This window comes from Chelonia mydas, chromosome 4 (assembly GCF_015237465.2).
Source record: "Chelonia mydas isolate rCheMyd1 chromosome 4, rCheMyd1.pri.v2, whole genome shotgun sequence".
NCBI classification, from domain to species: Eukaryota; Metazoa; Chordata; order Testudines; family Cheloniidae; genus Chelonia; species Chelonia mydas.
The window spans coordinates 127,963,484-127,990,133 of record NC_057852.1 but is presented as its reverse complement, the minus strand read 5'-3'; the positions used below and the strand labels follow the sequence as shown (position 1 = coordinate 127,990,133).

Here is a 26,650-nt window from a genome sequence, read left to right as displayed (position 1 = left end):
CACAAGTGAGCAGTTCTGATTCCATACACTAGAGCAGTGGTCACCAACCGGTCGATTGCGATCGACTGGTCAATCCTCGAGACTCCCAGTAGATCGCAATCTCCAGTGGTGCAGCGGGGCTGCCCGCTGCCGCTAAGGCAAGTTCCCTGCCTGCTCTGGCCCTGCGCCCCACAGCCCCAGGGGACAGGGGTCTCCGCGCACTGTCCTGCCTGCAAGCACAGCCCCTGCAGAGAGGGGCAGTGCGTAGAGCCACGTGCCCCCTGCCCGCCCGCCCACCCAGGGACCGCAGGGGTGTGTTGGCCCCTTCCGGGAGCAGTATAGGGCCAAGGCAGGCAGGGAGCCTGCCTTAGCCTTGCTGCACCACCGCCCGGGAGCCGCCCGAGGTAAGTGCCGCCTGGCAGGAGGCCGCACCCCAACCCCCAGCCCTGAGCCCCCTCTCAGAGCCAGCACCCCAAATCCCCTCTTGCACCCCAACCCCCTGCCCCAGCCCTAACCCCCTTCCAGAGCCCACACCCCGAGCCCCCTCCTGCACCCCAACACTCTGCCACAGCCCAGAGCCCCCTCCTGCACCCCAACTCCCTGCCCCAGGCTCTGCCCAGAGCCTCCTCCCACACTGCAAACCCCTCGGCCCCAGCCCAGAGCTCACACCCCCTCCTGAACCCCAACCCTCTGCCCCAGCCCGGTGAAAGTGAGTGAGGGTTGGGGAGAGTGAGAGATGGGGGTGGGGGGTGGAGTGAGCAGGGTGGGGCTTTGGGGAAGGGGCAGGGCCTCAGGGAAGGGGGCAGGGTAGATCCTGGGTTGCCCTTAAATTCAAAAAGTGATCTTGGGCGTAAGAAGGTTGGAGACCACTGCTCTAAAGGGCAGTGGTGCACACACTCACCAATTCACAGCCATATTTTATATACTACATTACGCTATTTCCTCTAGTCTTTGAAACGTTCTTGTGGCTTCCCGTCACCCAGGACTTTCACAAATAAATCACTGACCTTGGGATTTGGCCTCCAGGATTCAGACAGGAATCAAAATCAGTGTGTCCAGTTGGACACAAGTGAAATTTCTGCTTGGATCTCTCTCCACATTTCCTCACCTGACCAAACCATTCAGGCTGGGTTTGGCTTGGTAGGCTCTGCTAAGAGAGATGCTTTGGGAGCAGATGCAGCCTATCCTGCTGACCAATCTTGTCTCATTGTTTCCTTGCGCTCTCCAGTTGGTCTGCCTGTATTTCCCTGTTGTTCCTTGCCTCATACTTCTATTGTAAGCTCTTAGGGGTGGGGTCCTGGTCCGTGACTAAGGATGCTAGGAACCACAGTGATACAAATAATAGCAAGACACAGAAAGGTAGGGACTTGGTAGGCAGAGGATGGAGTGACACCCTGTAAGTCTGTTTTAACCTTTTGTGGGCTTGGCACCAAACATATTTGTGGGCCCCCATGGAGTGGGAAGGGGCTCAGTCCCTTTAGTGAGGCAGGGGCTGGGAGCAAGCACTGTGGGGCAGAAGGAGGGGTCTGTCCCCAGAATGAGGCAGGGGCGGGGACATGCATAGCAGGGCTGGGGGTGGGGGGGAGAGACAGGATCCCCCCGGAGTGGCGCAGAGCCGGTACCCACTTCTCTCCACCAGCGCCGGGTTCTTGGGAGCCAATTCTCTCTCTCCAGCTGAGCTGCAGCTCCTCCAAGCAGCAGCAGCTGCTCTTCCTGCCTTCCTGGCGGGGAGGCTGATTGTGGTTACTCCTGTAACCGAACTTTTAGTGTCCAGTCAGCACTGCTGACTGGACACTACCAGATCTGCTTTTTGACTGGACTTTCCAGTCGAAAACCGGACACCTGGCAACAGTGGCGCTGGAACAGGGGCGTCAGGGGTCACTTTTAAAAGTGGGAAGCAATGCCCTCCCACTTTTTCCCTACCTTAAGGGCAAGCAACAGGTAGGGAGGGGTAGAGAGGAGCGAGCGGCAAGCAGGGCCTCGGGGAAGAGGCAGAATGGGAGTGGGAAGAGACGGAGCAAAGGCAGAGCCTTGGGAAGAGGCTGAATGGGGATGAGGCCTTGGAGCGAAGCGCAGGCAGGGCCTTGGGGGGAAGGGTGGAACCAGTGGGGGGGCAGGGTCACAGTCCAGGCACCGGTGCCCCCCCCCCGCACACACTTCTAGGGAGCTTCCAGCACTCCTGCCTGGCAAACATATGAGTGTGGGCCCAGCACGATGGAGCCATTGTTGCCATTGTAAACCCGGTACTGGTTTTGGCCTAGGGCTATGATCCTTGGGCTCTTCCTAGGTCTTTGTCACCAGCTCTTTGTGTAGGCATCACTCCTGCCTAGATCTGATTTAGGCTCTATCTTGATTTCCAAACCATAGAAGGGAAGGCCCCTCTCAAGCCTACATTCTTCAGGCCTACTCAAGAACCAGACCAAAATCAGCACTCTCGCCCTCTCACCTGATGTTTTCATTGGGCGCTTTCCCATGCGCCTTGATGGCAGAGCACTCATGTTTGTGGTTCAGCCAGGCATCCTTCTGGCAGGTTCGATCACAGTAGTGGGCAAACTTACACTGACCACAGCGGTGGAGCTTCTCCTGCCTTTTAAAGCAGGTGTGGCAGACCAGGTGAGTAAGGCTAAAAAGACAAAAGGAGATGGCAGTCAGCACCCAGGAAAAGTCCATCAGATCCCAATCCAAACTTCCCAGCCGGTCCCTGGCTCCATGGAGATGTTCCCTGGGAGGATAGCCTAGGTCCCAACTGTGACGTTGCAGTCCATATGTTTTATGGAAATATGCTTATCAGTGTGAATATGATGTAACTGGAATATGCTTTATGCAAAAGGGCTCTTTTAAGGTATAATTACAAAGCTTATAACCTACTGAATATATTCATCCTATTTGTATGAATGTATCATTCTTTTATCTGAAACTAGGAATATGAAGTATAACTCTGAGGTCCTATTGTAATTATGCAAAGGGTGGACCATTAATGGTGGTTTAGAATGTTGATGGCTCCCATTGACTAGGACAATTGGTTGTAAATGGTTTATTTACCTGCAAGCCTTCCTGTGTATGTGTGGGCCAGCCCATGGGTAATGAAGAATGAGGTTTTACAGTGACACGTGACCATGTCACATGACACTGGAATCCATCTTAAATCTGGTACTTTTCCATTTAGAAGGAGGGGTGAGGACCGAGAGAGACAAAAGATTCCCGCCTTGTGCCAAAGCTATTAAAGGGGGTGGAGCAGGACAAAGAATCCCAGTCATTAGAAAACCTCTGTTTACCACCTAAGATGTCTGCTGGAACTAACAAGTACTGTACCCGGGGAAAGGATTGGGCCCAGACTAGGAAGGAGTCTAGTCTGTGAAAAAAGCTTATTGGAACATCTCTGAGGGTGAGATATTACCTGAAATCAGTTTCTTAATGTATTAGGCTTAGACTTGCATGTTTTGTTTTATTTTGCTTGGTGACTTACTTTGTTCTGTCTGTTAGTACTTGAAACCACTTAAACCCTACTTTTTATACTTAATAAAATCACTTATGTTTATTAATATACCCAGAGTAATTATATATATATATATATATATATATAACATACAGTGTATAATACCTGAGGAAGCAAAAAACTGTGCATCTCTCTCTATCAGTGTTATAGAGGGCGGACAATTTATGAGTCTACCGTGTATAAGCTTTATACAGAGTAAAACAGATTTATTTGGGTTTTGGATCCCACTGGGAGCTGGGTGTCTGGGTAGCTGGAGGTAGGTAACATGAGGAGCTGATTTTAGTTTAAGTCTGCAGCTTTGGGAGCATGGTCCAGACCCTGAGTCTGTGCTGCAGCAGGTTTGCGTGTCTGGCTCAACAAGGCAGGGCTCTGGAGTCCCAAGCTGGCAGGGAAAATGGGCTCAGAGTAATTTCAGCACATCAGGTGACAGTCCTAAGGGGGTCTCTGTGACCGAACCCATCACACCAGCCCCATGAGGTCATCACACCCAATAAACTGAATAATGCTGAGCAATATATTCCACATGCCTATCGGGAAGGAAGGATAAACATTTCAAGCAAAGTGCAGTTAATATCAATGTCTTTGCCAAGTGCTGTTGCCTCTTTTCTGGGCTATAAGTATGAGAGAGCTTTTTGTTTAAAAGAGGGAACAAATGGATGCATTCCCCAGTCTTCCAATCTTCCTGTCTTCAGCATATGCACTCCTGGTTCGTATCATCATTGCTAAAGGGACACTGTTTTCCCGGTAGGCCCTTGTTAAAACATTAGCTGCCTGTCCACTGAGAATTTCCCTCTAAAAATTCATTTAGTGAGTCTTTAGAGGGGTAGCCATGTTAGTCTGTATCAGCAAAAACAACGAGGAGTCCTTGTGGCACTTTAGAGATTAACAAATTTATTTGGGCATAAGTTTTCATGGACTATAGCCGAAGTGGGTTATAGTCCATGAAAGCTTATGTCCAAATAAATTTGTTAGTCTCTAAGGTGCCACAAGGACTCCTCATTGTTTTAGTGAGTCTGTCACTTAGCAGAACCAGAAAAAAACTGCCACAGTCAGTGCAGAGGACCTGATCCTGACCTCTTTACACTGGTGTAACTCAAGAGTAACTCCTCTGAATTCAACAGATTACACTGAGCTCAAACCTGCATGAGAACCCAGCTGCCAAGCTCTCTGTGGCTCCATGGGGGACATTTCTCACAGGCAAGAGAGAAGCACTAATTTTCACCCCCTCTCGCCCCCATGCAATGGCAGGGGTGGGACAGGCAGGCCTAAATCCCTCAGTGCACTGGGAACAAAGAGGAGTGGGAGGCAGGAGGTGAGAATTCCCCCCCTCACCCTCTCCAACTCTCCCTAGAAGCAGGTAAAGACATTCACACACTCACCAATGTTCCCAAATTTTTTTCCCCCGTGTGTCGAATGAAAAGCTGCCAAGCTGAGGTTTAAAACCTAGGAGTGCTGCCCCAGCCAGTCCCCACCCCCCACTTATTTTCTCTCTCTTATTCCCTTTCCTTCCTCCCTCCCCACTGATTCACCCTCCCTCAGCCATGAATTCATGAAAGTGATTACTATGATTCTACACGTCTCCCATAAAAGGCTGCTGCTAGCAAATCCATCTTGACAGACAGGCGTGCTTGCTCTGTCCACTGGGACATTTCTGCCACCTTCACACACCCCAGTGATACGTATCACGGGGCTCCCTGGCTCCCTCTACACAAGATAGTACCCAAAGGCCCCAGCCAGAGCTGTTCTGTCTCCCACAATAGTTGGGAGGGTCCTGATTTTGGGCACCCCTTTGGGGATACCAGTTTCTAACTCCCATTTTAATTGAGAGGTACGGTGGCCACCTCCAGTGCCTAATTTCTAATGAAAGAGGTACCTGGGCTCAAGCAGTTTTTTTACTTTCATAACTGACATGGGAAGCGCAGAGGAGCCAGGACTATGAGCTGCCAAGCCTAGAGGTGCCAGGGCTCAGCCCTGGCAAGCCCCGGCACAAATTAAGAACTGGTCACCTCTGAGGTACAAAAAAGGGGGACATCTGGGATGATCCTGGGACCATAAAACGGGACAGTGTTTACTGAGCATCCTTACAGATTACTGAGGAAAGCTACCTCCAAAAAGGGGACAATACTGGGAAAAACCTGCATAGGTGGCAACTCTACTGGATGGGCTGAGACAGAGAACTTGCCTAGGGCATAAGCCGTCCGTAACCCACCCGCCACCATAGACACATGGCAACAGCACTGGATAGCAATAAATCACCTGGAGATATTTGTGACCAGATGGCTAGCGTTGATATGCGCCACTGCCTTCTAATGGATGGCTACAGCTCTGCTTCACCGGTTAGGTATGTAAGCTGTCTCACAGAAATCAAAGGGGCCACTCATATGCTTAAAGTTAGCTCATGTACCTTGCTGAATTGGGGCCTGTCCGAGTAAAGTGCACACTCTTAGGACAATCCATGGGAACGGTACAGCTTGTTACCATATGACTGACTACCATTGTTTACAAAGCATTTACCATGTTCTCTCTGCAATTAATCCTTGTCACAATTGTAGCTCCCTCCATCTACCTGGCTAATGTTTACCGCGTCATTTTCCTTTCCTCTAAGAGCCTGTCTAACTCCTGGAAAAACAGGTTTGTGACTGTTAGGGTGCATTGCAGACATGATCCTTTGCATAAAGAAATACTAGGAGCCTGAGAGTTTCCAGCACATAGGTCGGATTGGGAAACAAGGAAAATGTCATAGAAACCTTACCGACTGTTCCACCTGAAGCACAGCATATAACTTATGGTGTAGGAATAAGAAAAACAAATGCACTTTTTTAATCCAGTTCACCCTCGGTCTGGCAGGAACTGAAAATATGAAAGCACTAATTAAAAAAAAGTCTGTAATGTGAAGTGGGTATGGCACCAAATGGGTAAAACAGTAATGGCCTCTCTGCCAGGATGCTGACAATAGGTAGAAATAGACACTGACCACAAGCTTAGGGACAGCTGGAGGAAGCATCCAGTGGTTCAGGTCCTAGCCTGGGACTTTAGAGTCATGGGTTCAGTTCTCTGTCCTGCGTGACCCTGGGTGAATCATCTAGGGTACATCTACGCTGCAGCCAGGTGCGTGATGGGCAATTACCTGCACTAGCTTCCATCTCGCTAGCTTGCTAAAAATAGCAGTGAGCATGCTGCAGCGTGAGCTGCACAAGCGAGCACATGCCTGGAGGAAGAGGAGGAGGGGGAGGGTCAGCAGCTCATACCGCTGTGTCCTCACTACTACTTTCAGTGAGCTACTAGTTTAAAGAAGTGTGGATACCTGTATCCAAGCTGCTATTCACTGCCCTGGCTGCAGTGTAGATGTACCCTAAGAAGAGGTCTACACGATAATCAGAGCACGCATGAACCGACCTGAGCTTGTTTTGATCTAGCTGCCAAACGACAATAGCAGGGAAGCTGCGGGTGTAGTGCCCTGCATCAAAGAGGTGCTGTGAGGACAAATAAAGATATTAAAGGTTGTGAGGCGCTCTCATTCTCCCACCCAGACAAAGAGGACTTTATGATGAAAAGTCACTTACACCAAAAATCACACCACATCAGGTTGCTCCCAGTCCCAAGAGACTGGTTACTTACCCTAGATCAATTGGTACTCCAGATTTTACACCAAAGATCTTACACTGGCAGCCAATTCTACAGTAAACTAACTAAAGGTCTATTAGCTAAGGAATTGAGAGTTATTGAGAGGTTATATTCACAGGTGAGTCATGGTTTGTCATTTCAAATGGTGGCAGCGATGTAATAAACTGCCAGGTTCCCAAATGTCTTTCAGGGTACCCCGATTATCTGTGGGGATTTCCGGTTTGCATCTAGTACATTTCTCTGTAAGAGTCTGAACAGTCCAGAGATCCTGCTTTGAATCCATACTTATAGTGTCTTCTCACAGAAAACAAGCTGACAGTGTCACTACCCACATGGGCTTTTCCTTTGAGGACAGAGAGTGAGGAACTCATTTAGAGTCTTTGACCTCCGATCAGGGCCGGTGCAACCACTAGGTGAACTAGGCGGTCGCCTAGGGTGCCAAGTGGTTGGGGGCGGGCAAAAGCGCGCTCTGGGGAGGCGGTGGAGTAGAGGTGAGCTGGGGCAGGGGGGCGCGGGGAGGGCCACCTGCTGCAAGTAACAGGGGAGGGGGGGGGGGTGGCACACAGGAGAACCGCTCCCCGCCCCAGCTCACCTCTGCTCCGCCTCCTCCCCTGCGCACACCGCCCCGCTCTGCTTCTCTCCTCCCAGGCTTGCGTGCCAAACAGCTGATTGGCGCCGCAAGCCTGGGAGACGGGAGAAGCGATGGCGTGCTCGGGGAGGAGGCGGAGCAGAGGTGAGCTGGGGCGGGAAGTTGCCGCACACGGCTCCCCGGGCCGAGGATGGGGGCGGCAGGGAGCTGCCGCACGGCTCCCCGGGCCGAGGGGAGGGAGGGAGGCAGGGAGGGGGCGCCTCAGGGCGAGGGGGGGCAGGGAGCTGCCGCAGGGCTGGGAGGCGGCGGGCGCAAAGTCGAAGTTTCACCTAGGGCACAAAAGATCCTTGCACCGGCCCTGCCTCTGATCATTACACACAATGACCTCTTGCTTTGAAATTAGCACTTTTCCGTTAAATTTCATCATTTGTATTCCACAAGGCCTCTTCCTGTTTGATGGGTTATTTCGTTATGGGATATGCACAATGTAAACGTTTGCTATTATAGTATAACAGGATACAGATAAGTGAAAACAATGCAACTAACATCCCATTAGTTTTCATTAAGTTTAAACACCAAATGCACTCTTCTACATTTAACAATTACTTTGATCTATACTAACACACAAGTGAATTAACCCAGGGCTTCGGCATGAGCTGGCACCTGGTCCTCCAGCATCACAAGTACTACTCAGGGTAAGGATATGCAGGATCAGGTCCTATATATGTAATGATTGAAATGTTGCCTCACACTGACTTGACTGTGCTCCCAGTGAAATCACTGGAAGTTTGTCCATTGGTTCAATGGCAGCAAAATCAGGCACTAAAAAAGGAGCTCTCTTTGCTTTCTCCTGAATAAAACCATATATACACATAGGAATCTGTTTACCTATCACTGAAGTGGGATCCAATGTGTCAGCTGTCTAGCAGTATACAAGCAACATTAAACCATAGCTGAGGCCAGGAAATAAAGAAAAATTCTGAAAAACTGCAAAATTACTGTCCGCAGGTAGGATTTTAGGTGACAGACTGTAATATTAGCCAAATGCAACCAGGCGACTAGCATTAACAACCATGATAGGATGTTAGTAATGAATCAAGTGCACTTTGGCAAATTGAAAGGTTAGCAATTTAGAACTTGACACTGATGTTTTCATATGCTCATCACCAGCCTACTATTAAACCTAAAAGGTAACGAGTAACCTCTCTAGGTTATGTGCCACACATTTCAAGAGGATTTTATACCCTTGTGTTTGCTCTTTAGAACACCTTCCTCTTTCATGCAGCCTGGCTGGCGATGGCAGGTTTCTCAGAAGAACCAGCTGTCCCCAGAAAGTTCACTTGAAATGCAAGGGACATTTATATCCAGAGGACACAACAGGTGCAGCCAGCTGGCTCTGTAGTTTACTAGCTTACAGTTTACACTTCAAAGGGTGAGATTTAGACTTTCCTCTCCAAGTGCATAAAGGCTTCATTTGTGTCTCTGATAAAACACATGGGAAGTACCAGTAGCACACTATCCTTTCTTTGATTGTGCCCAATGTCAGATGCTTCAGAGGGAGGCAGAAGCCCACCCATAATGCACCTAACTCTGCAACTTTCATCCATATAGCTGCCTCTCCTGGTCACTTGCTTTGTTTGGAAAAAAGGGGAAGCCATTTCTCTCCTCTGCCGTAAGCCCCAGAACCTTCAGGATCCTTCCACCCCAGTCTCTGATACAGTTATACCATGAATGAACTGGAAACTTAGGCTATGTCTGTGTGCACAGGCTAGCCTGCCCGTGCTAGCTTGAACCTGGTTAGCACTGGTAACAAAGGCAATGAATACAGCACAGCCTAGGCTAGCAAACTGAGTACGTACTGACAGGCCATGTCGAGCTTGTGCTGCTCACACTGAAGCTCACACTGAGCCTTCTTCAATGCTGTTGTTACCTGCACCAGCTGGGTTCAGACTAGTTCAGGTAGGCTAGCCTGTGCACAGCTTTTGCTTAGACAGTGGTCAGTGGGTGTAAATAAGTCTAAGAGTGTCTTATTGAGTACAAGAGAATCCAAATAAGCGTAACAAGGTCTAACCTACCAGCCAAAGGCCTCAAGCAATGCATTATTGTGCTAGGTAGGCACAGCGATGCACCTAGAAAGGAGAATCCTTGCTCCAAAGAGCTCACAACCTAAATAGACAGGACAGGCAAAGGAAGCATTATTTATTAGTGCTGCCATGAGTGCAGGGCTCTAGACTAGATGACCTCTCCAGGTCCCTTCCAGTCCTATGATTATCACCTACCTTTTGCAAATGGGAAACCGAGGCTGAGAGAAACTATGCATGGGAGGTTTCAGAGTAACAGCCGTGTTAGTCTGTATTCGCAAAAAGAAAAGGAGTACTTGTGGCACCTTAGAGACTAACCAATTTATCCAATGAAGTGAGCTGTAGCTCACGAAAGCTTATGCTCAAATAAATTGGTTAGTCTCTAAGGTGCCATATGCATGGGAGGTCTGTGCCAGAGCTGAGACTTCAACCCAGAGCTTCAGAGGCCTCGTCCAGTGCCTTACCCACACAGCCATCCTTCCTCGCTACTTAAAAGGGAAAGGCCAGCCCAGCTCTAATTCGTCTAGCATTGCTACCTGCGCTGCTAACGACATACGCCTTGCTCCCTTCACCCAAGGTTTTGCAACACAAAGAGAGCTTTATTAAGCGACAATTACAAACAAGATTATAGGCAGAGTGTAAAGTCCCATGTTAAACAGTGGCTTGTAGGATGACAATGATCAGGCATGCTGGAATGCTAACAATAGGCAGGCTGGCCAGCAGGTTCCATGCTAATAGCAGGAGCAGTGGCCTGCTCTCTTGAGTCAAACGGCAGAACTGGGTGCTGGTCAGAAATGCAAGACTGTGTTCTGTCAGCTGTCAAGTCATGGGGGCAGAAAGGTGCAGCAGAGATTACGCTCCTTGTAAGGCAGCAAAGAGCCACAGGACTGATAAAAACACACAAGTGTACTGTACTGGGAAGCAAGGAGAGAGATAATGCCTGGGAATGGAGGGTTCCTCCCCACTGTCGTTAAGGGGAGCCATCTTGCTGCACACATGTAGACAGCAGCTGAAAAGGGTTTGTAAACAATGTACCCATCAAAGCAAAGGAAGGTTTTCTGGAGGATGTGCTGCAGCAGAACCGCTGACTTATGGCTGTTGGGGGTCCCCCCCTCCCCCCCATGAGAGCAGGAAGAAAGAGGAAGTTACTCACCTTGTGCAGTAACGATGGTTCTTCGAGATGTGTGTCCCTATGGGTGCTCCACTTTAGGTATCTGTGTGCCCCTGCACCTCTAATCGGAGACTTTCGGTAGCAGTGTCCCATTGAGCCCCCGCATGTGCTCTCCCTCCCTCATGGTCTGCCTTGAGTCTATTTAGCACTGCACGGATGAACCCCCCTCACTTCCTTCTCTACCACAGAGCCCTATAGAGAACTCCGAAGTAGAGGGGAGGAGGGTGGGTTGTGGAGCACCGATAGGGACACACATCTCGAAGAACCATCGTTACTGTACAAGGTGAGTAACTTCCTCTTCTTCTTCGAGTAGTGTCCCTATGGGTACTCCACTTTAGGTGACTCCAGAGCAGTACCCACCACTGAAGGCTGGGACTTCGGAGCGGAGTCTTTTACTACAGAGAGTACTGTGGAATCGACGATGGTGTCAGCGGCCAAATCTGCAGTGATCACATAATGTTCTGTGAAAGTATGGACAGAAACCCCAATCATTGCTCTATAGATTGGGGAGATAGGGGTATCCCTATGGAATGTGACTGAGGTAGGAACTGATCTCATGCTGTGCATATGGACGGAAGCAAGCTGTGCCCTTGCTAAGTGATTAATGCAACCAGAGACCCGTTTGGATAGTCTTTGAGGAGATATCAAGAGTTTTTGGATCTTTCTGTGGACGAAAGGAAGAGTTTAGGGGATTTCCTGAAGTCCTTAGTCCTGTCCAAGTAGAATGCTAATGTCCTTCTAATATCTATTATATGCACAATTGTCTCCCAGTTGTCACAATGTGGTTTTGGGAAAAAACAGGGAGATGGATCTGTTGATTCATATGGAAAGTGCAAAAAAGTAGGGAGGAACTTGGGATATGGCCTTAGAGTTGTTATTTTTTATTTTATTTATTTATTTATTTTAAAGACAAAGGCCGTGAATGATGGGTGTGCCATCAGGGCCACTATTTCTCCTATGAGCCTAGCTGAGGTGATGGGCAATTAGAAGTGCTGTCGTCATGGACAGGTGTAAGAGAGAACAAGTTGCCCTGGACTCAAAGGGAGGTCTAGTCCAAGCCTGAGAACTAGATTAAAGTCCCAGGCTGGAGCGGGTGGTGTCACATGGGGGAAAAGAGTCCCAATGCCCTTAAAGAGTCTACGCATTAGTGGCTGAGCAAACTCCAAGTGGGAAGCCATGTTTGCCATGAGATGTACCTTAAGGGAGCTGAGTGAGAGTTTAAAATGTAATGCAAAATCAGAGGGAGGAAAGATGAGGTTGGGTCTGTCCGTTGGGAATGGTACAAACTTGGGAGTCGTTCCCATTTTGTAGATAGGTATGTGGAAGGGTCAACTTGTGGTTGTGTTGCAACATGTGTTTCAGCTTGTCAGAGCATTCTACTTCTAAGCCTTGGAACAAAGAAAGATCCACGCCTGGAGGCAGAGGACCCATGGGTTGGGGTGAAGGATCAGCCCATTGTTTTGAGAGAGCGGGTGAGGAATGGGCTGACGTCAGAAGAACAGGAGGGCATATTGCCATCTGCATCAGGTAAGGGAGCCAGACTTGTCATAGGCAAGAGGGGCAATCACAATAACTCTTGCTTTGTTTCGTTGAATTTTCAACAGAATCTTGGATAGGGTAGGAAACTGGGAAAAGACATACAAGTGGGCCCTGTCCGCTGAGAAGATGAGGGCAACTGCCAGTGAATGTTTCCCCAAAGGGTGGCTATATCTTGAAGCACCTGTGAATTCCGTATACTCTCATTGTCGTGAGAAAATTCCAACTGAGACTGTTTGTTATACCGTTCTGTATCCCTTGAGGACAGACAGCTGAGATGAGCACATTGTGATGGGTGCATCAATTCCAAAGTTTGAATGCTGTCTTGCAGAGGGAGGGAGATCTGGCAGCTCCTTGGCAGTTTATACAAAACATACAGGTCACATTAAGTCCATCATAACCTTTGTGTGTTGTTTTTGACGAAAGGCAGAGTTTGTGCACAGGCACTCCTGACAGCCCCTAACCCCAAAAGAGTGATATGGAAGGTCATTTCTGTGGAAGGCCATTTGTCCTGAACCTTGTTGTTGTGTATGTGAGCTCCCCAGCATATTAGGGAGACGTGTCTCCGGGTGGTGAATGTGAGTAGTGAGAGGAGCGCTCTCGCTTGTACTGCATCAGGTTGGTGCTGATAAAGTCCAGTCACTGTACCGGGGTTAGTATGCCACTACAATAAAGTGAACCTTGGAGACTACCCTGTGTGGACCAGTCTGTACCTATAATGATCCTGCCTCAAAGGTAAGCAGTAGGAAATCTCCTGTACGACGGTTGTATTGAGATATGGAAATAGGCACCCTGTAAGTTCAGGGCTAGAAATCAATCTCTTTGCTCTAGAGCTGGTCCTAACTGCTGTGAAGTAAGGTAAGGTGACTTTTGAGTGGCGTGACAGGTGTATAGATGGCAGCTGATGCTGTAAGATATCATTGTTCAGGCCCCCGACCAGCTCATCAAAGTGCTTATAAGAGGCAGTTTGAGAGGTCATGGTCTGGGGTGCAGACTGTTCTCACTTTTGAGCCCTGGGCCTCTTACACTGTGGCTCATAACAGCACAGAGATGGTGAGTATTGAGAAGATTGTGATCTGTGGTGTGGTTGAGAGGCATATCTTCTCTTCTGTTCCACAGTGTAGATTCCTAAGGAATGTAGTGCAGTCTGAGAATCCTTCAGGATGTGGAGAGAAAAATCTGTCTTCTCCGCAAAGAGTTTGACCCTTCAAATTGGAAGTCTGTAGCTCTTTGGGCAATCTAGAGAGGTATAGGAAACAAAAAAAGACACCACAACCCACCTCAGTACCACTGTCATGGAGACTTGGCGGGCAGCTGTAACAGCTACATCCAGTGGTGTCTCTAGGACCGGTCTGGCTATTAACTGACCTTCTCTAAGAATGGTCTGAATCTGTTCTTTTTGTGTTTCCAGTAATGTTTCAGAAACATCCTGGGTTTCCCAAGATTAACAAAATTGTTTTGGCCATGACAGTTTGGTAATTTATGACTCTAAACAGTAAAGTTGTTGATGAATACGCCATCTTGTGAAGCCTGATCATATGGAGTTGACTTGGCATTATGTTGCTTGCTTCACGCATTAACCACATCCACTATGATGGAGTTGGGTTGCGGATTTTGAAAACAAAGTCTGCCTCTTTGGGTAGAGATGTAGGGTTGTTTTTGTTTACACTCTGCTGCTGGTTGGTGCGATAGAGGCCGGCTCTGCCAGATGATTTTGGTAGGATCTAGAATTAGCTCATTAATTGGGAGGACAGTTCTAGATGAGAAGGTAGTGTGCAGAATTTCCACCAACTTGTGATGTGTATCTGCCATCTCCTGCAAGGGAATCTGCAGCTCGTCTGCCACCTCTTGGTAAGATCCAGAAAGTTCTTAAATCTTCACCTAGTGATGAGGGGTGGGCAGCACAGTCTCATCTGGGAGAGATGAGGAGAAGTGTGCTGAAGAGGTAGCTTCCTCTTCAGGTGTGGTTTTTTTGTTTTTGTTTGTTTGTTTTTCCCCTTCCCCCTTCTTTCCTGTTCTCAAAAAGCTTTCTCCTGCCCTGGCTCACGTGCCAGGCTGTAGCAAACCATCTGGTGGACTCACCCTGAGAGACACCGGAGATTGTCACACCATGTGTGTGTATATACCCGAAGAGTTACAATATGGCCTTGGGAGGGAGAGGCAGGAAGGCAGGCACAGGCGGTTGGCATGATGGAATTGGGGATGACCCTTGTAGTGTGGTGGTGGGCCACCTTGAGGGGCCAGGGAATGATATTCTCTTGGCCAGCGTCAGATTGGTCAGTGGGTAACGGTGCCGCTGACTGGGGTATTAGCAGTATACAGTCCAGTGCTAAGAGCGATTCTGGGTGCTGGGATGTGCTCGATACCGGGGTCCTGGTACCAAGTAATGGGGATTGTGGTTCTTCCCCAATCATCAAGTCTCCAGGGTACCAGCGCTTATGCAGTACCATGGGTTCATTTGGTACCACAGAGGAGGGTCCATGGTACGTTGTCAGTACCAATATTTGGGCAGAGCACTCCCTAAATGAGAGTTTTGCCCAGTACAAAAAGTTTGTTGGTGCCACTTTTTTAGAGACGGTGTGGTAATTGTCTCTCCCGGGGTACTGAGGCCGCAGGTCTCCAGAGTATCAGAGTACCTGTGTTACCATGGGCTCATCCGGAACCCCAGAGGAGTGTCTGTAGTCGGTATCAATGGTTGGGAAGGTGCAGAACACTTCCTAGGTGGGAGTTTTGTTGCATCTGGTACCAAAGGGTTTCTCTATGCCGCTCTTTTAGAGATGGGTTTCAGAGTAACAGCCGTGTTAGTCTGTATTCACAAAAAGAAAAGGAGTACTTGTGGCACCTTAGAGACTAACCAATTTATCTGAGCATAAGCTTTAGTGAGCTACAGCTCACTTCATCGGATGCATCCTGTGGAAAGCACAGAAGATCTTTTTATACACACAAACCATGAAAAAATGGGTGTTTACCACTACAAAAGGTTTTCTCTCCTCCCACCTCACTCTCCCGCTGGTAATAGCTTATCTAAAGTGATCGCTCTCCTTACAATGTGTATGATAATCAAGTTGGGCCATTTCCAGCACAAATCCAGGGTTTAACAAGAACGTCTGAGGAGGGGATGAGAGATGGTACGGTAACTGTCCCCTCTCCTTAGGGGACGGTACCAGTACCGTTGCCTCAGAGCATGACGGTGGAAGCCTCTGGTGTCTCAGTGCAAAGCAGAACTGACAGCAGGGCTTCTCTGTGCCACTCTTTTAGAGATGGTATGGTAACTGTGCCCTCTCGGTACAGTAGTTGCCCAGAGTAGAGCTCAGAGCAGCACAGAGCTCACAGAAGCCCCATGTCGGTGCAGAGAGCAGAGCTCAGAGCAGGGCAGAGTTCATGGCAGGAAGCCCCTTCTCAGGTTTCAGCTTCCAGAGCTTGGGTGCCGAACAAGCTCACAGCAGAAGGTTCCTCTGCTGGTATTGTCCTACTGAGATGGCTGCACTGGGGAACACCCCTCTGGCTGGCCAGTTGCTTGGGGGTCGGTGCCGAGATGGCCGCACTGGGGAACAGCCCTCTGGCTGGCCAGTTGCTCCAGGATCAGTGCCGAGACGGCTGCACTGGGGAACACCCCTCTGGCTGGCCAGTTGCTCTGGATCAGTGCTGAGATGGCTGCACTGGGGAACACCCCTCTGGCTGGCCAGTTGCTTGGGGGTCGGTGCCGAGATGGCCGCACTGGGGAACACCCCTCTGGCTGACCAGTTGCTCAGAGGTCGGGGCCAAGATGGCCGCACTGGGGAACAGCCCTCTGTCTGGCCAGTTACTCCAGGATCAGTGCCGAGATGGCCGCACTGGGGAACACCCCTCTGGCTGGCCAGTTGCTCGGGGGTCGGGGCCGAGATGGCCGCACTGGGGAACACCCCTCTGGCTGGCCAGTTGCTCCAGGATCAGTGCCGAGATGGCCACACTGGGGAACACCCCTCTGGCTGGCCAGTTGCTTGGGGGTCGGGGCCGAGATGGCCGCACTGGGGAACACCCCTCTGGCTGGCCAGTTGCTCAGAGGTCGGGGTCGAGATGGCCGCACTGTGGAACAGCCCTCTGGCTGGCCAGTTGCTCCAGGATCAGTGCTGAGATGGCCGCACTGGGGAACACCCCTCTGGCTGGCCAGTTGCTCAGGGGTCGGGGCCAAGATGGCCACACTGGGGAACACCCCTCTGGCTGGCCAGTTGCTCAGAGGTCGGGGCCAAGATGGCCGCACTGGGGAACAGCACTCTGGCTGGCCAGTTACTCCAGGATCAGTGCCGAGATGGCCGCACTGGGGAACAGCCCTCTGGCTGGCCAGTTGCTCGGGGGTTGCGGCCGAGATGGCCGCACTGGGGAACAGCCCTCTGGCTGGCCAGTTGCTCCAGGATCAGTGCCGAGATGGCCACACTGGGAAACACCCCTCTGGCTGGCCAGTTGCTCGGGGGTCGGGGCCGAGATGGCCGCACTGGGGAACACCCCTCTGGCTGGCCAGTTGCTCCAGGATCAGTGCCGAGATGGCCACACTGGGGAACACCCCTCTGGCTGGCCAGTTGCTTGGGCGTCGGTGCCGAGATGACCGCACTGGGGAACAGCCCTCTGGCTGGCCAGTTGCTCGGAGGAGCCTTTCCAGGGGGAGTCTGCTGGTGGCTTCTTCTTCTTTCTCTCTCTCTCTCTTCTCCTGTTCACCACTCGACCCCTTTTGAAGTGAAGGCTCCGGGGATGGTCTGGGGTCAACACCCACCAGAGTCCCCTGCAGACTGAAGTGTTTTCTCCATAAGGAGGAATTTTTACTTCAGCTCCCAGCTCCTGTGAGGCTGCAGTTTTAGATATGGCAGGTAAAGCACTTCTGTGAGAGTCTCCCAGGCACTGTGAGTGCCTGGCCATTGCAGGGACTGACCCCGGCCGGAGAGGCACCGCTTGGAGCAGAGAGAGCCAGGCAAGCCCCTGGGCAGGGGGTTGTCATCCTTTAGCAGGGAGGAATATGCAGAAGAATATCGTCTTTATGTTATTTTATTTTTTTTAACTGAAAAAGAAATAATTACGAGTCTACTAGATGCCTGGGGACGGGGCGGGGGGGGAAATGCCCCCAGACTGGGAAGGAAAGTGAAGTTCTTTTCCTTTTTCTCTTTTCTTTTTAAACCAAAGGAATAAAATAAAATAAAACAAAACACTAGCCTGAGTACTTTTAGGGAGAACAAAGGTAACAAAACAAAACACTACTTATGCTAATGACACAGATAAGGAAGGGACAACTGCTCCTTTGGTCAGTGCTAAATAGCCTCGAGGCAGACCAGGAGGGAGGGAGGGAGAGCACATGCCCGGGCTCAACAGGACACTGCTACCAAAAATCTCCAATTAAAGGTGCAGGGGCACACAGACACCTAAAGTGGAGCACCCACAGGGACACTACTCGAAGAAGTAGTAAAGGTTTTGTTCTCACATTAATAGTATCTCTGTGCAGAAGGAAAAGGAGTACTAGTGGCACCTTAGAGACTAGGATTCCAAAGCAAAACTGACATGCAACATGTACAGGGAGCATTTCACTCATTGCTGAAAAGCAGCCACCTCTGGGGAGGAGCACAGCAGCCTTTTAAACAATGCACAACAAAACCAGGTTTTGAAGACAGGAAGTGAAGCAGCAGCCCAGGTCTTGTGGAAAGAGTCCAGGAGAGCTGGCTGTATTTTAAAGAATCCTTATTGAGGTTACAGGGACAAACCATCCCGATGTGTAGAAAGAATAGTAAATATGGCAGACGACCAGCTTGGCTTAACAGTGAAATCCTTGCTGATCTTAAACACAAAAAAGAAGCTTACAAGAAGTGGAAGACTGGACAAATGACCAGGGAAGAGTATAAAAATATTGCTCAGGCATGCAGGACTGAAATCAGGAAAACCAAATCAAACTTGGAGTTGCAGCTAGCAAGAGATGTTAAGAGTAACAAAAAGGTTTCTTCAGGTATGTTAGCAACAAGAAGAAAGTCAAGGAAAGTGTGGGCCCCTTACTGAATGAGGGAGGCAACCTAGTGACAGAGGATGTGGAGAAAGCTAATGTACTCAATGCTTTTTTTGTCTCTGTCTTCACGAACAAGGTCAGCTCCCAGACTACTGCACTGGGCAGCACAGCATGGGGAGGAGGTGACCAGCCCTCTGTGGAGAAAGAAGTGGTTCGGGACCATATAGAAAATCTGGACGAGCACAAATCCATGGGGCCGGATGCGCTGCATCCGAGAGTGCTAAAGGAGTGGCGGATGTGATTGCAGAGCCATTGGCCATTATCTCTGAAAACTCATGGCAACCGGGAGAGGTTCCGGACAACTGGAAAAAGGCTAATGTAGTGCCCATCTTTAAAAAAGGGAAGGAGGAGGATCCAGGGAACTACAGGCCAGTCAGCCTCACCTCAGTCCCTGGAAAAATCATGGAGCAGGTCCTCAAGGAAGCAATTTTGAAGCACTTAGAGGAGAGGAAAGTGATCAGAAACAGTCAGCATGGAATCACCAAGGGCAAGTCATGCCTGACTAACCTAATTGCCTTCTATGATGAGATAGCTGGCTCTGTGGATGAGGGGAAAGCAGGGGACGTGTTATTCCTTGACTTTAGCAAAGCTTTTGACACAGTCTCTCGCAGTATTCTTGCCAGCAAGTTAAAGAAGTATGGACTGGATGAATGGACTCTAAGGTGCATAGAAAGCTGGCTAGATTGTCGGGCTCAACAGGTAGTGATCAATGGCTCCATGTCTAGTTGGCAGCCGATATCAAGTGGAGTGCCCCAAGGGTCAGTCCTTGGGGCAGTTTTGTTCAATATCTTCATTAATGATTTGGAGGATGGCGTGGATTGCACCCTCAGTAAGTTTGCAGATGATACTAAACTGTGAGGAGAGGTAGATACACTGGAGGATAGGGATAGGATACAGAGGGACCTAGACAAATTAGAGGATTGGGCCAAAAGAAATCTGATGAGGTTCAACAAGGACAAGTGCAGAATCCTGCACTTCGGACGGAAGAATCCCATGCACTGCTACACACTAGGGACCGAATGGGTAGGCAGCAGTTCTGCAGAAAGGGACCGAGGGGTTACAGTGGACGAGAAGCTGGATATGAGTCAAGAGTGTGCCCTTGTTGCTAAGAAGGCCGATGGCATTTTGGGATGTATAAGTATGGGCATTGCCAGCAGATTGAGGGACGTGATCGTTCCCCGCTATTCGACATTGGTGAGGCCTCATCTGGAGTACTGTGTCCAGTTTTGGGCCCCACACTACAAGAAAGATGTGAAAAATTGGAAAACGTTCAGCGGAGGGCAATAAAAATGATTAGGGGACTGGAACACATGACTTATGAGGAGAGGCTGAAGGAACTGGGATTGTTTAGTCTGCAGAAGAGAAGAATGAGGGGGGATTTGATAGCTGCTTTCAACTACCTGAAAGGGGGTTCCAAAGAGGATGGATCTAGACTGTTCTCAATGGTAGCAGATGACAGAACAAGGAGTAATGGTCTCAAGTTGCAGTGGGGGAGGTTTAGGTTGGATATTAGGAAAAACTTTTTCACTAGGAGGGTGGTGAAGCACTGGAATGGGTTACCTAGGGAAGTGGTGGAATCTCCTTCCTTCGAAGTTTTTAAGGTCAGGCTTGACAAAGCCCTGGCTGGGAAGATTTAGTTGGGGATTGGTCCTGCTTTGAGCAGGGAGCTGGACTAGATGACCTCCTGAGGTCCCTTCCAACCCTGATATTCTATGATTCTATGAAAATGCAAGAGGAATTTTGAACTCTATTATCCTTCACTTATGCAAAGCTAGTCAACTCACTGGGAGCAGTCACATGTATGTAGTTGAGGGCTGAACTTTACCGATATGCTCTAAGGACCCAATGACAGCCACCTGAGCAACAACTACTTTAAGTGAGCCACTTCGACCTCTCATCGGAATTTACACAAATTGCTTAATCCTCTGTGGCTTGGTTCAGCTCCCCTTCTGTAAGATGGGGATAACAACTCTTCCTTTTTCTGCCAGGTCTATTTAGATTGTAAACTCTTTGGAGCAGTGAAGCAGTACCTCTTACTATGCATCTGCCCATTACCTGACAATGGGGCCCTGGGCTCAGCTAGGACCTCTAAGCAGTACTGTAATACAAATAACAAGGGGGTGAACCGCTCACCAGCTGGGATTAGGGGAAAATGTCTTTCTTTGGTATAATATAGCACAGTTTGGTGCATCATACAGAGGCAGAAGGGGATCCTCTTTGCTCTGAAATACTTTTAGAAACAGAGTAGACTAGATGGACTGTTGCTCTGTGGATAGAAGTTCGGGAAGGAAAAGGTCTGTTAGGTTAGGAAATCCATCCCATTGCAAACGTAAAATCTAGTCCCTTGCTACAGGCTGTATAAGCTGTTGCATCCAGATAAAATTTTTGAGGGGAGGAGGCAATGCTGGAATTATTTATAGAACTAATTTTTTTAAACTATTATTTCAAAACCTGCAAGGCTTTGAAACAGCTGCCCCTGGAGTCTGACTATAAATATACTGCTGTATAGCTAGAGATTACTATGTTCTGCTTACACTGAAAACAACTTGGGGTGGGGGGTAGGGTCCCAATAATAACTGAAATTTTCCAAGGATCATTTTTCAAAAAATAAAAAAGGGGTTGCTGGGGGGGGTGGGGTGTTGGGGGGAAGGGAAGAAAATGGAAAGTTTCTTTTGACAGGACTTTCACTGGCAATTCACACCCCCAGTCATGGGCCTTACCTGGAAGATAAACATGGTGGCAAAACAGGTAGCCTGTTTACACTAGAACATAGCCCCCCACAGTCATTAGCACAGGGGGAGCTGAACTGGTAGCAGCAAGGGTAGGAAATGTTAAGAAAAAATCTAGTGTAGACACAAGACTTTTATACAAATGCCTTGCACTAGAGGTGGGCAAACTATGGTCCACGGGCCACGTCCGGCGCGCGGGACCGTCCTGCCCGTTCCCGGAGCTCCTGGCCCGGGAGGCTGTTTCCCTTCCCCCGCAGCCACGCTGCACAATGCTCTGGGCGGCAGGGCTGCAGAGCCTGGCCTGACCCGGTGCTCTGGGCTGCGCGGCGTGGCACAGCTTCCTGTCATGGTGCAGCTGCGCTGCCCCTCCACTGGTGCTCCACAGACAGCGCGGTAAAGGGGCAGGGAGCGGGGGGGTGGGGGGTTGGATAGAGGGCAGGGGAGTTCGGGGGGTGGTCGGGGCATGGATAGGGGTCGGGGTGGTCAGAGGGGAGGAAACGGGGGTTGAATGGGGGCAGGGGTTCCAGGGGGCAGTCAGGAAGGAGAGGAGGGGTTGGATGGGGCGGCGGGGGGTGGTCAGGGGACAGGGATGGTTGATGGGGCAGGGGTCCGGGGGGGGGGGCAGTCAGGAAGGAGGGGGAGTTGAATGGGGTGGTGGGGGGCAGTTGGGAGCAGTTAGGGGCAAGGGGTCCTGGGGAGGTCAGGGAGAAGGGGTGGTTGGATGGGGCAGGGGTCCCAGAAGGGCAGTCAGGAAGGGGGCGGGGGGTTGGATGGGGCGGCAGAGGGCAGTTAGACCGAGAGCAAGGGGGGGGAGGATGGGGCAGGGGAACAAGGGGGGTCATCAAGGGGCAAGAAGCGGGGCAGTCAGATAGGGTGCGGGGGCCGGGCCATGTCTGGCTGTTTGGGGAGGCACAGCCTCCCCTAACCGGCCCTCCATACAATTTCAGAAACCGGATGCGGCCCTCAGGCCAAAAAGTTTGCCCGCCCCCGCCTTACACACTGCTTCCACACATAAGCCTGCAAAGCTCCGTATATTGGTCCCGATCCCCAGCTGGCGTACACAGACATAGGTTATGGCAATTTACACCATGTGGGGATGTGGCTTGCTGTGTTCAGTAGATAGAACAATGTAGAATAAATGGAGCATTGATAGGATAATACCTACCTTGACAAGGCGCTGTGCAAATTAATGAGGGCTTGTGAAGATCTTTGAGATCCTTAGCTGTAAAGAGACCAAGCAGCCTTTTCTTGTCAAAGAAAACAATCTAAGGGCCTGACCTCAGCCGGTGTAAAGTGGAGTAGCTCCGCTGTAGTCAAAGGGGCTCATCATAAAGATAAGGATCTGTATGCAAAGAGCCGACTGAAGAAGGTTCAGGCTTTTAACATGAGCATAACTGGCTCCCAAGAACAGTACTCCAAGAACAGTGTATAATCATAACCATCCATTTCTAGAGGAGTCTGCAAGGCAGCTACAATCTTTAAGACTCGTCTCAATGGGCAGTGTCCATTTACTAGGAACATATTTTAAAAAAAACCCTAACTAAATAAAACCATTTTATTTTAAAGATATGATTAGAACATTCTGTGCAAGCTACTGCTGTCTCTGCCTGAGACAAAACATTCTTCCAGAGATATTTTAATTAGCCTGCTGCTTATTTTTTTAAAAAAAGTTCTTTATAAGGATCCATCAGACCCAGCCTAGTTCAACTTTGGCCAGAATGATTAACTGGCATCAAACAACCATGCTTAGGAACAAATCACTATAAAATCACCTCTTAATCCTATCTTGCTTCCATTTTTCCACTGAGTTCAATAGGCCAGGTTCTGCCACCCCAACTCTTAGTGAGTACTACCAGTTCCACAATTAGATCCATTGATTCCAGTGGGACTAATTGCAGAGTAAGTTACTAATGGGCCTGGCCGAACGCCCACTGAAGTCAGTGGAAAGAGCCCTATTGACTTTGATGGGATCTGGATCAGGGCCAATGTAACGGGGGGCAGAATCTGGCCTAGTCACAGGAGCAGAATTGGGCCCATAGTCTGTCAGTCTAATCTATTTGGGCATTTATATAGCACTACCCACTGTGGTATTTAGGCATAATTCAAGTACAGTTGTGTTTGTGTAACCCACACACCGCCTGGGTGTGGTGTTCTGTCCCATCTACTGGCACCGAGACCACTTAGAGAGAGATTAATGAGTCTGCTCTACAGCCTTAGCTAAGGGCTATGTAGCTTTTAGCTCATGCAGTAGAGGCTCATGCATTTAGCTTCAGAGGTCCCAGGTTTGCTCTCACCCACCGACAGCCGGGATCTGTCGGTGTTACATTTGCAGTTACATTTTAAAACAGCAGCTCTTGCAATGACATGTTAAAATGCAAAATAAAACCTAGGGACTAAATCCACAAAGGGATAAGGTATCGCAATGCTCAGTGTTGCAGCATCTAACTTTGAGACGTCTTGCCACCCAGTGGAATCCACAGTCCTGAGTTAGACTCCCAGACTTTCTATACAATGAATGGGGAGAGATAGGTGCCTAAGAATGAAATCCACAACAACCAGCATGCTGAGCAGAGCAACCAATAGCAGATGCCAAGGAGAGGGTGTGGCCTAAGCCCCGCCTCTCTCAGAGAATTAGCGCCTAAATCCTTTTGTGGATCTGGGCCTCAACCTCTACGTTGTCATTGTGCTAGGTTCATAGACATGTTCTCCCACTGATACTGCAAAGGCAGGGAAAGAAGGAGTGAAAAGATGCAAACACAAACAACTCCACACATTTCTTTTCTACTCTTTCCATTCAATACGTAATTTTCATGTCAGGTGACATGGAGCTGCCAAGCAAATTCACTTCAAGTGAGTGATTTAAAATATCCCAGATGACGAGAGTTAAAAAGCACAGTGAAAAGTTAGATGCTGCCCATGACCTCATTCAAAGAAACCATTTGTTCGTGGAAGGCTTTAATAGGAAAGATCACATCCTACCTTTATTTCATGTGCAGAACCCTCACTGAAATGAATGGCAGTTTTGAGCAAAATTCAATGCCAGAATTCATTTTTGTGCTGCACTTGAGGAAAGTTTAGACTCTTCCTAAGTGCAGAATGAAAAACAGCAGCTGAAGGTTAGTTTCATATTTAAGAACTTTGGGCCAAATGCTGCTCTCAGTTACACCACTACAAATGTGGAGTAATTTCACTGATGTGAAATCCAGAGTAACTCTATTACCTCATATTCATGGGGCCAGAGAAAGAGTGAGAATGACTCTCCTGGCCAGTGTTTAGGGCACTCACCTGGGAGAACCAGCTTCCAGTTCCTGCCCTGCTGAGTATTTAAGGATTTCATACAAAGTGGAACAGCTTCACCAGGAGAGACTGAGAAACCCCCAGGCCAGAATGACCTTTAGCCCAAAGCTTATGGCACTCACATGGGAATTGGAGACATGGGTGCAAGTCCTTGCAAAGGGGATTTGAACCTAAGCCTCCCACATCTCAACTAGCCCCTGGCCCACTGCATCTGATCTGCTGTGCTCTTAGGCGGCATCTGAAAATGCCCATGGACCAGACCCCACAGGCCACATAGGCAGGAGAAATGCCTAGTTTGAGGATCCCACTGGGGCTTAAGCACGAGCTAGACACTTGGTGCCAGGAATCAGGAAGCTTTTTGCATGGCCACTGGTGGGAATGTAGGTGCCTAAGGGACTTTAGCAGCAAAAATTGGCACCTACTGTGGGAGGCGGCATCTGAGCAGTGGTTGTGAGGATCTACATTTTGGACTTAGGTGCCTAACATGGCAGTTAGGTGCCTATATCCCTTTGCAGATCTAGCCCTCAATGTCCACATCCACAAGAGAAGTTGATCAAATATTATTCATGTGAAAATAAGAAGCGCACAACAAGTGACATCACCGGAAAATGCATCTTCATCAGGATTCACTTTCAGGTTTCGTCAATATCGCAGGAAAGTTACAGAAATCTGATCTCTCCTCTCAAAGATGACTGCACCAGCCCAGGCCATTAATTCATCCACTGACGAGTATAACACCATTTTAAAGCAGGCCAAATGCTGCCAAATTCCATGTATTAGGCCATTTGTTTGGGGGCAATGGGTTTTAAAGGGGCACAGGATGAAAGAATCTCAACTTATTACAAACTATCAGTGGCATGAATGTATCTACTGACTTTCAGCATTAGTGCCCTCTCTATGTATATAGTCAAAGGGGTTATATGTGAAAACAAAGCACAATGGCATATTGTACCCGCATCATACAGTATATAGTGGAAGCCTCCTATAACAAAGTCAGTTAGAGGCCCATTGTAACTAGAATCGCAGCTTGCACACTGCAATCCACTTGAATAATTCGCTGGGGACCAATCTTGAGAGGCGCTGAGCTCCCTCCACTCCCTCTGCTCTCAGTGGAAGCTAAAGGCGCTGAGCACCTTCCAAGATCATGTCCCAGAAGCAGGCACACTGTATTTAAAACAGGCAAGCAGACTGACTATCCCATCACAGCAAGAGGACAGCCGCTGTGAGCTGCATCTCCACAGAATGACTCACAGTGGAGCGCTGCTGACTGCGATTCTCAGCCTTTCTTGATGCTATCCAGACTCTAAGGAAGCCTTCACCGACCGCAGCCAGATCAGGCTTCACAAGAAGCACAGATTGGCTTTTTGCTGTGTAATAACTTCTCTCTTACCTGTCAAAAACTACTGCGGCGTAGGCTGGCTCCGCAAAGATGACATCTCCAGCCCAGAATTCCTTGGCTGCCTTCAACCCCCTGCCTTTGCCTTCCGAAGTGAACACTTCCACCATCTCCATCTCCCTGGGCGTCATGTCAGGGAAACTGGGCTTGCAACGCAGGTGTCCCACTGTGAGCCAGGTCCCTTGTCACTCCTGCTTTTTCAGCACCTTTGGGTTGCCACAGGACCAATCCTAGAAATAGATGGTCCCCATCACACCCACCTACATGAGGCTGTACCATTTTCCACTTGTGGGGGGAGCTTTTTACTTAATATAGTTGTAAGCCCGGAAATCAAAGGGGCTGGTCCCGTGTGACCAGCACTGTTTGCTTCATTAGGATACGCCTGTCTGAAAAACACGTTGGAATTATTTCCCCAAGCTGAAAGCATTTGTATATGTTATGACCACAGCGTCTAATTAACCCTCTCCCATTGGAAAGAGCACATATTTTCTTTAGGAGGGTATTTTTAGAAACCACATGCTTCTGTCTGTCAGGAGCCAACAGCTGAGACAGTGGTAAGTGGTGGGCTGGTGTGTATCCCTTGCGCTGTCATCTGGTCTCTTTCAGTAAGGAAACAATGCTGCTCTCTTTTCCCCCCCTCAGTGAGATTTACAGTAGGAGAGAGGAGGCCATAGTCAAATACTTGCCCCGAGTGCTGCTGGAGAAGACAGGCCTGGAAAAGTCGCTTTTCAAA

The 26,650-nt window shown here is 49.3% G+C and overlaps 1 protein-coding gene across 2 annotated transcripts in view; it reads right to left on the bottom strand.

Moving 5' to 3' along the window:
- The window catches only part of SMYD1 (SET and MYND domain containing 1), a 54,335-nt gene extending 28,199 nt beyond the window's left edge, over positions 1-26,136 (bottom strand). Inside the window, exons 1-2 of one of the 2 annotated variants that reach the window (XM_027826186.3) lie at positions 25,912-26,136; positions 2,426-2,602 (exon numbers count right to left, since the gene is read on the bottom strand). In XM_027826186.3, the coding sequence (XP_027681987.1) occupies positions 2,426-2,602; positions 25,912-26,048 (314 nt within the window). In that variant the 5' untranslated portion in view covers positions 26,049-26,136. The remainder of the gene's footprint in view (positions 1-2,425; positions 2,603-25,911) is intronic. The other variant, XM_007063716.4, reaches the window with a different exon arrangement.
- Between the last annotated feature and the right edge of the window lie 514 nt (positions 26,137-26,650).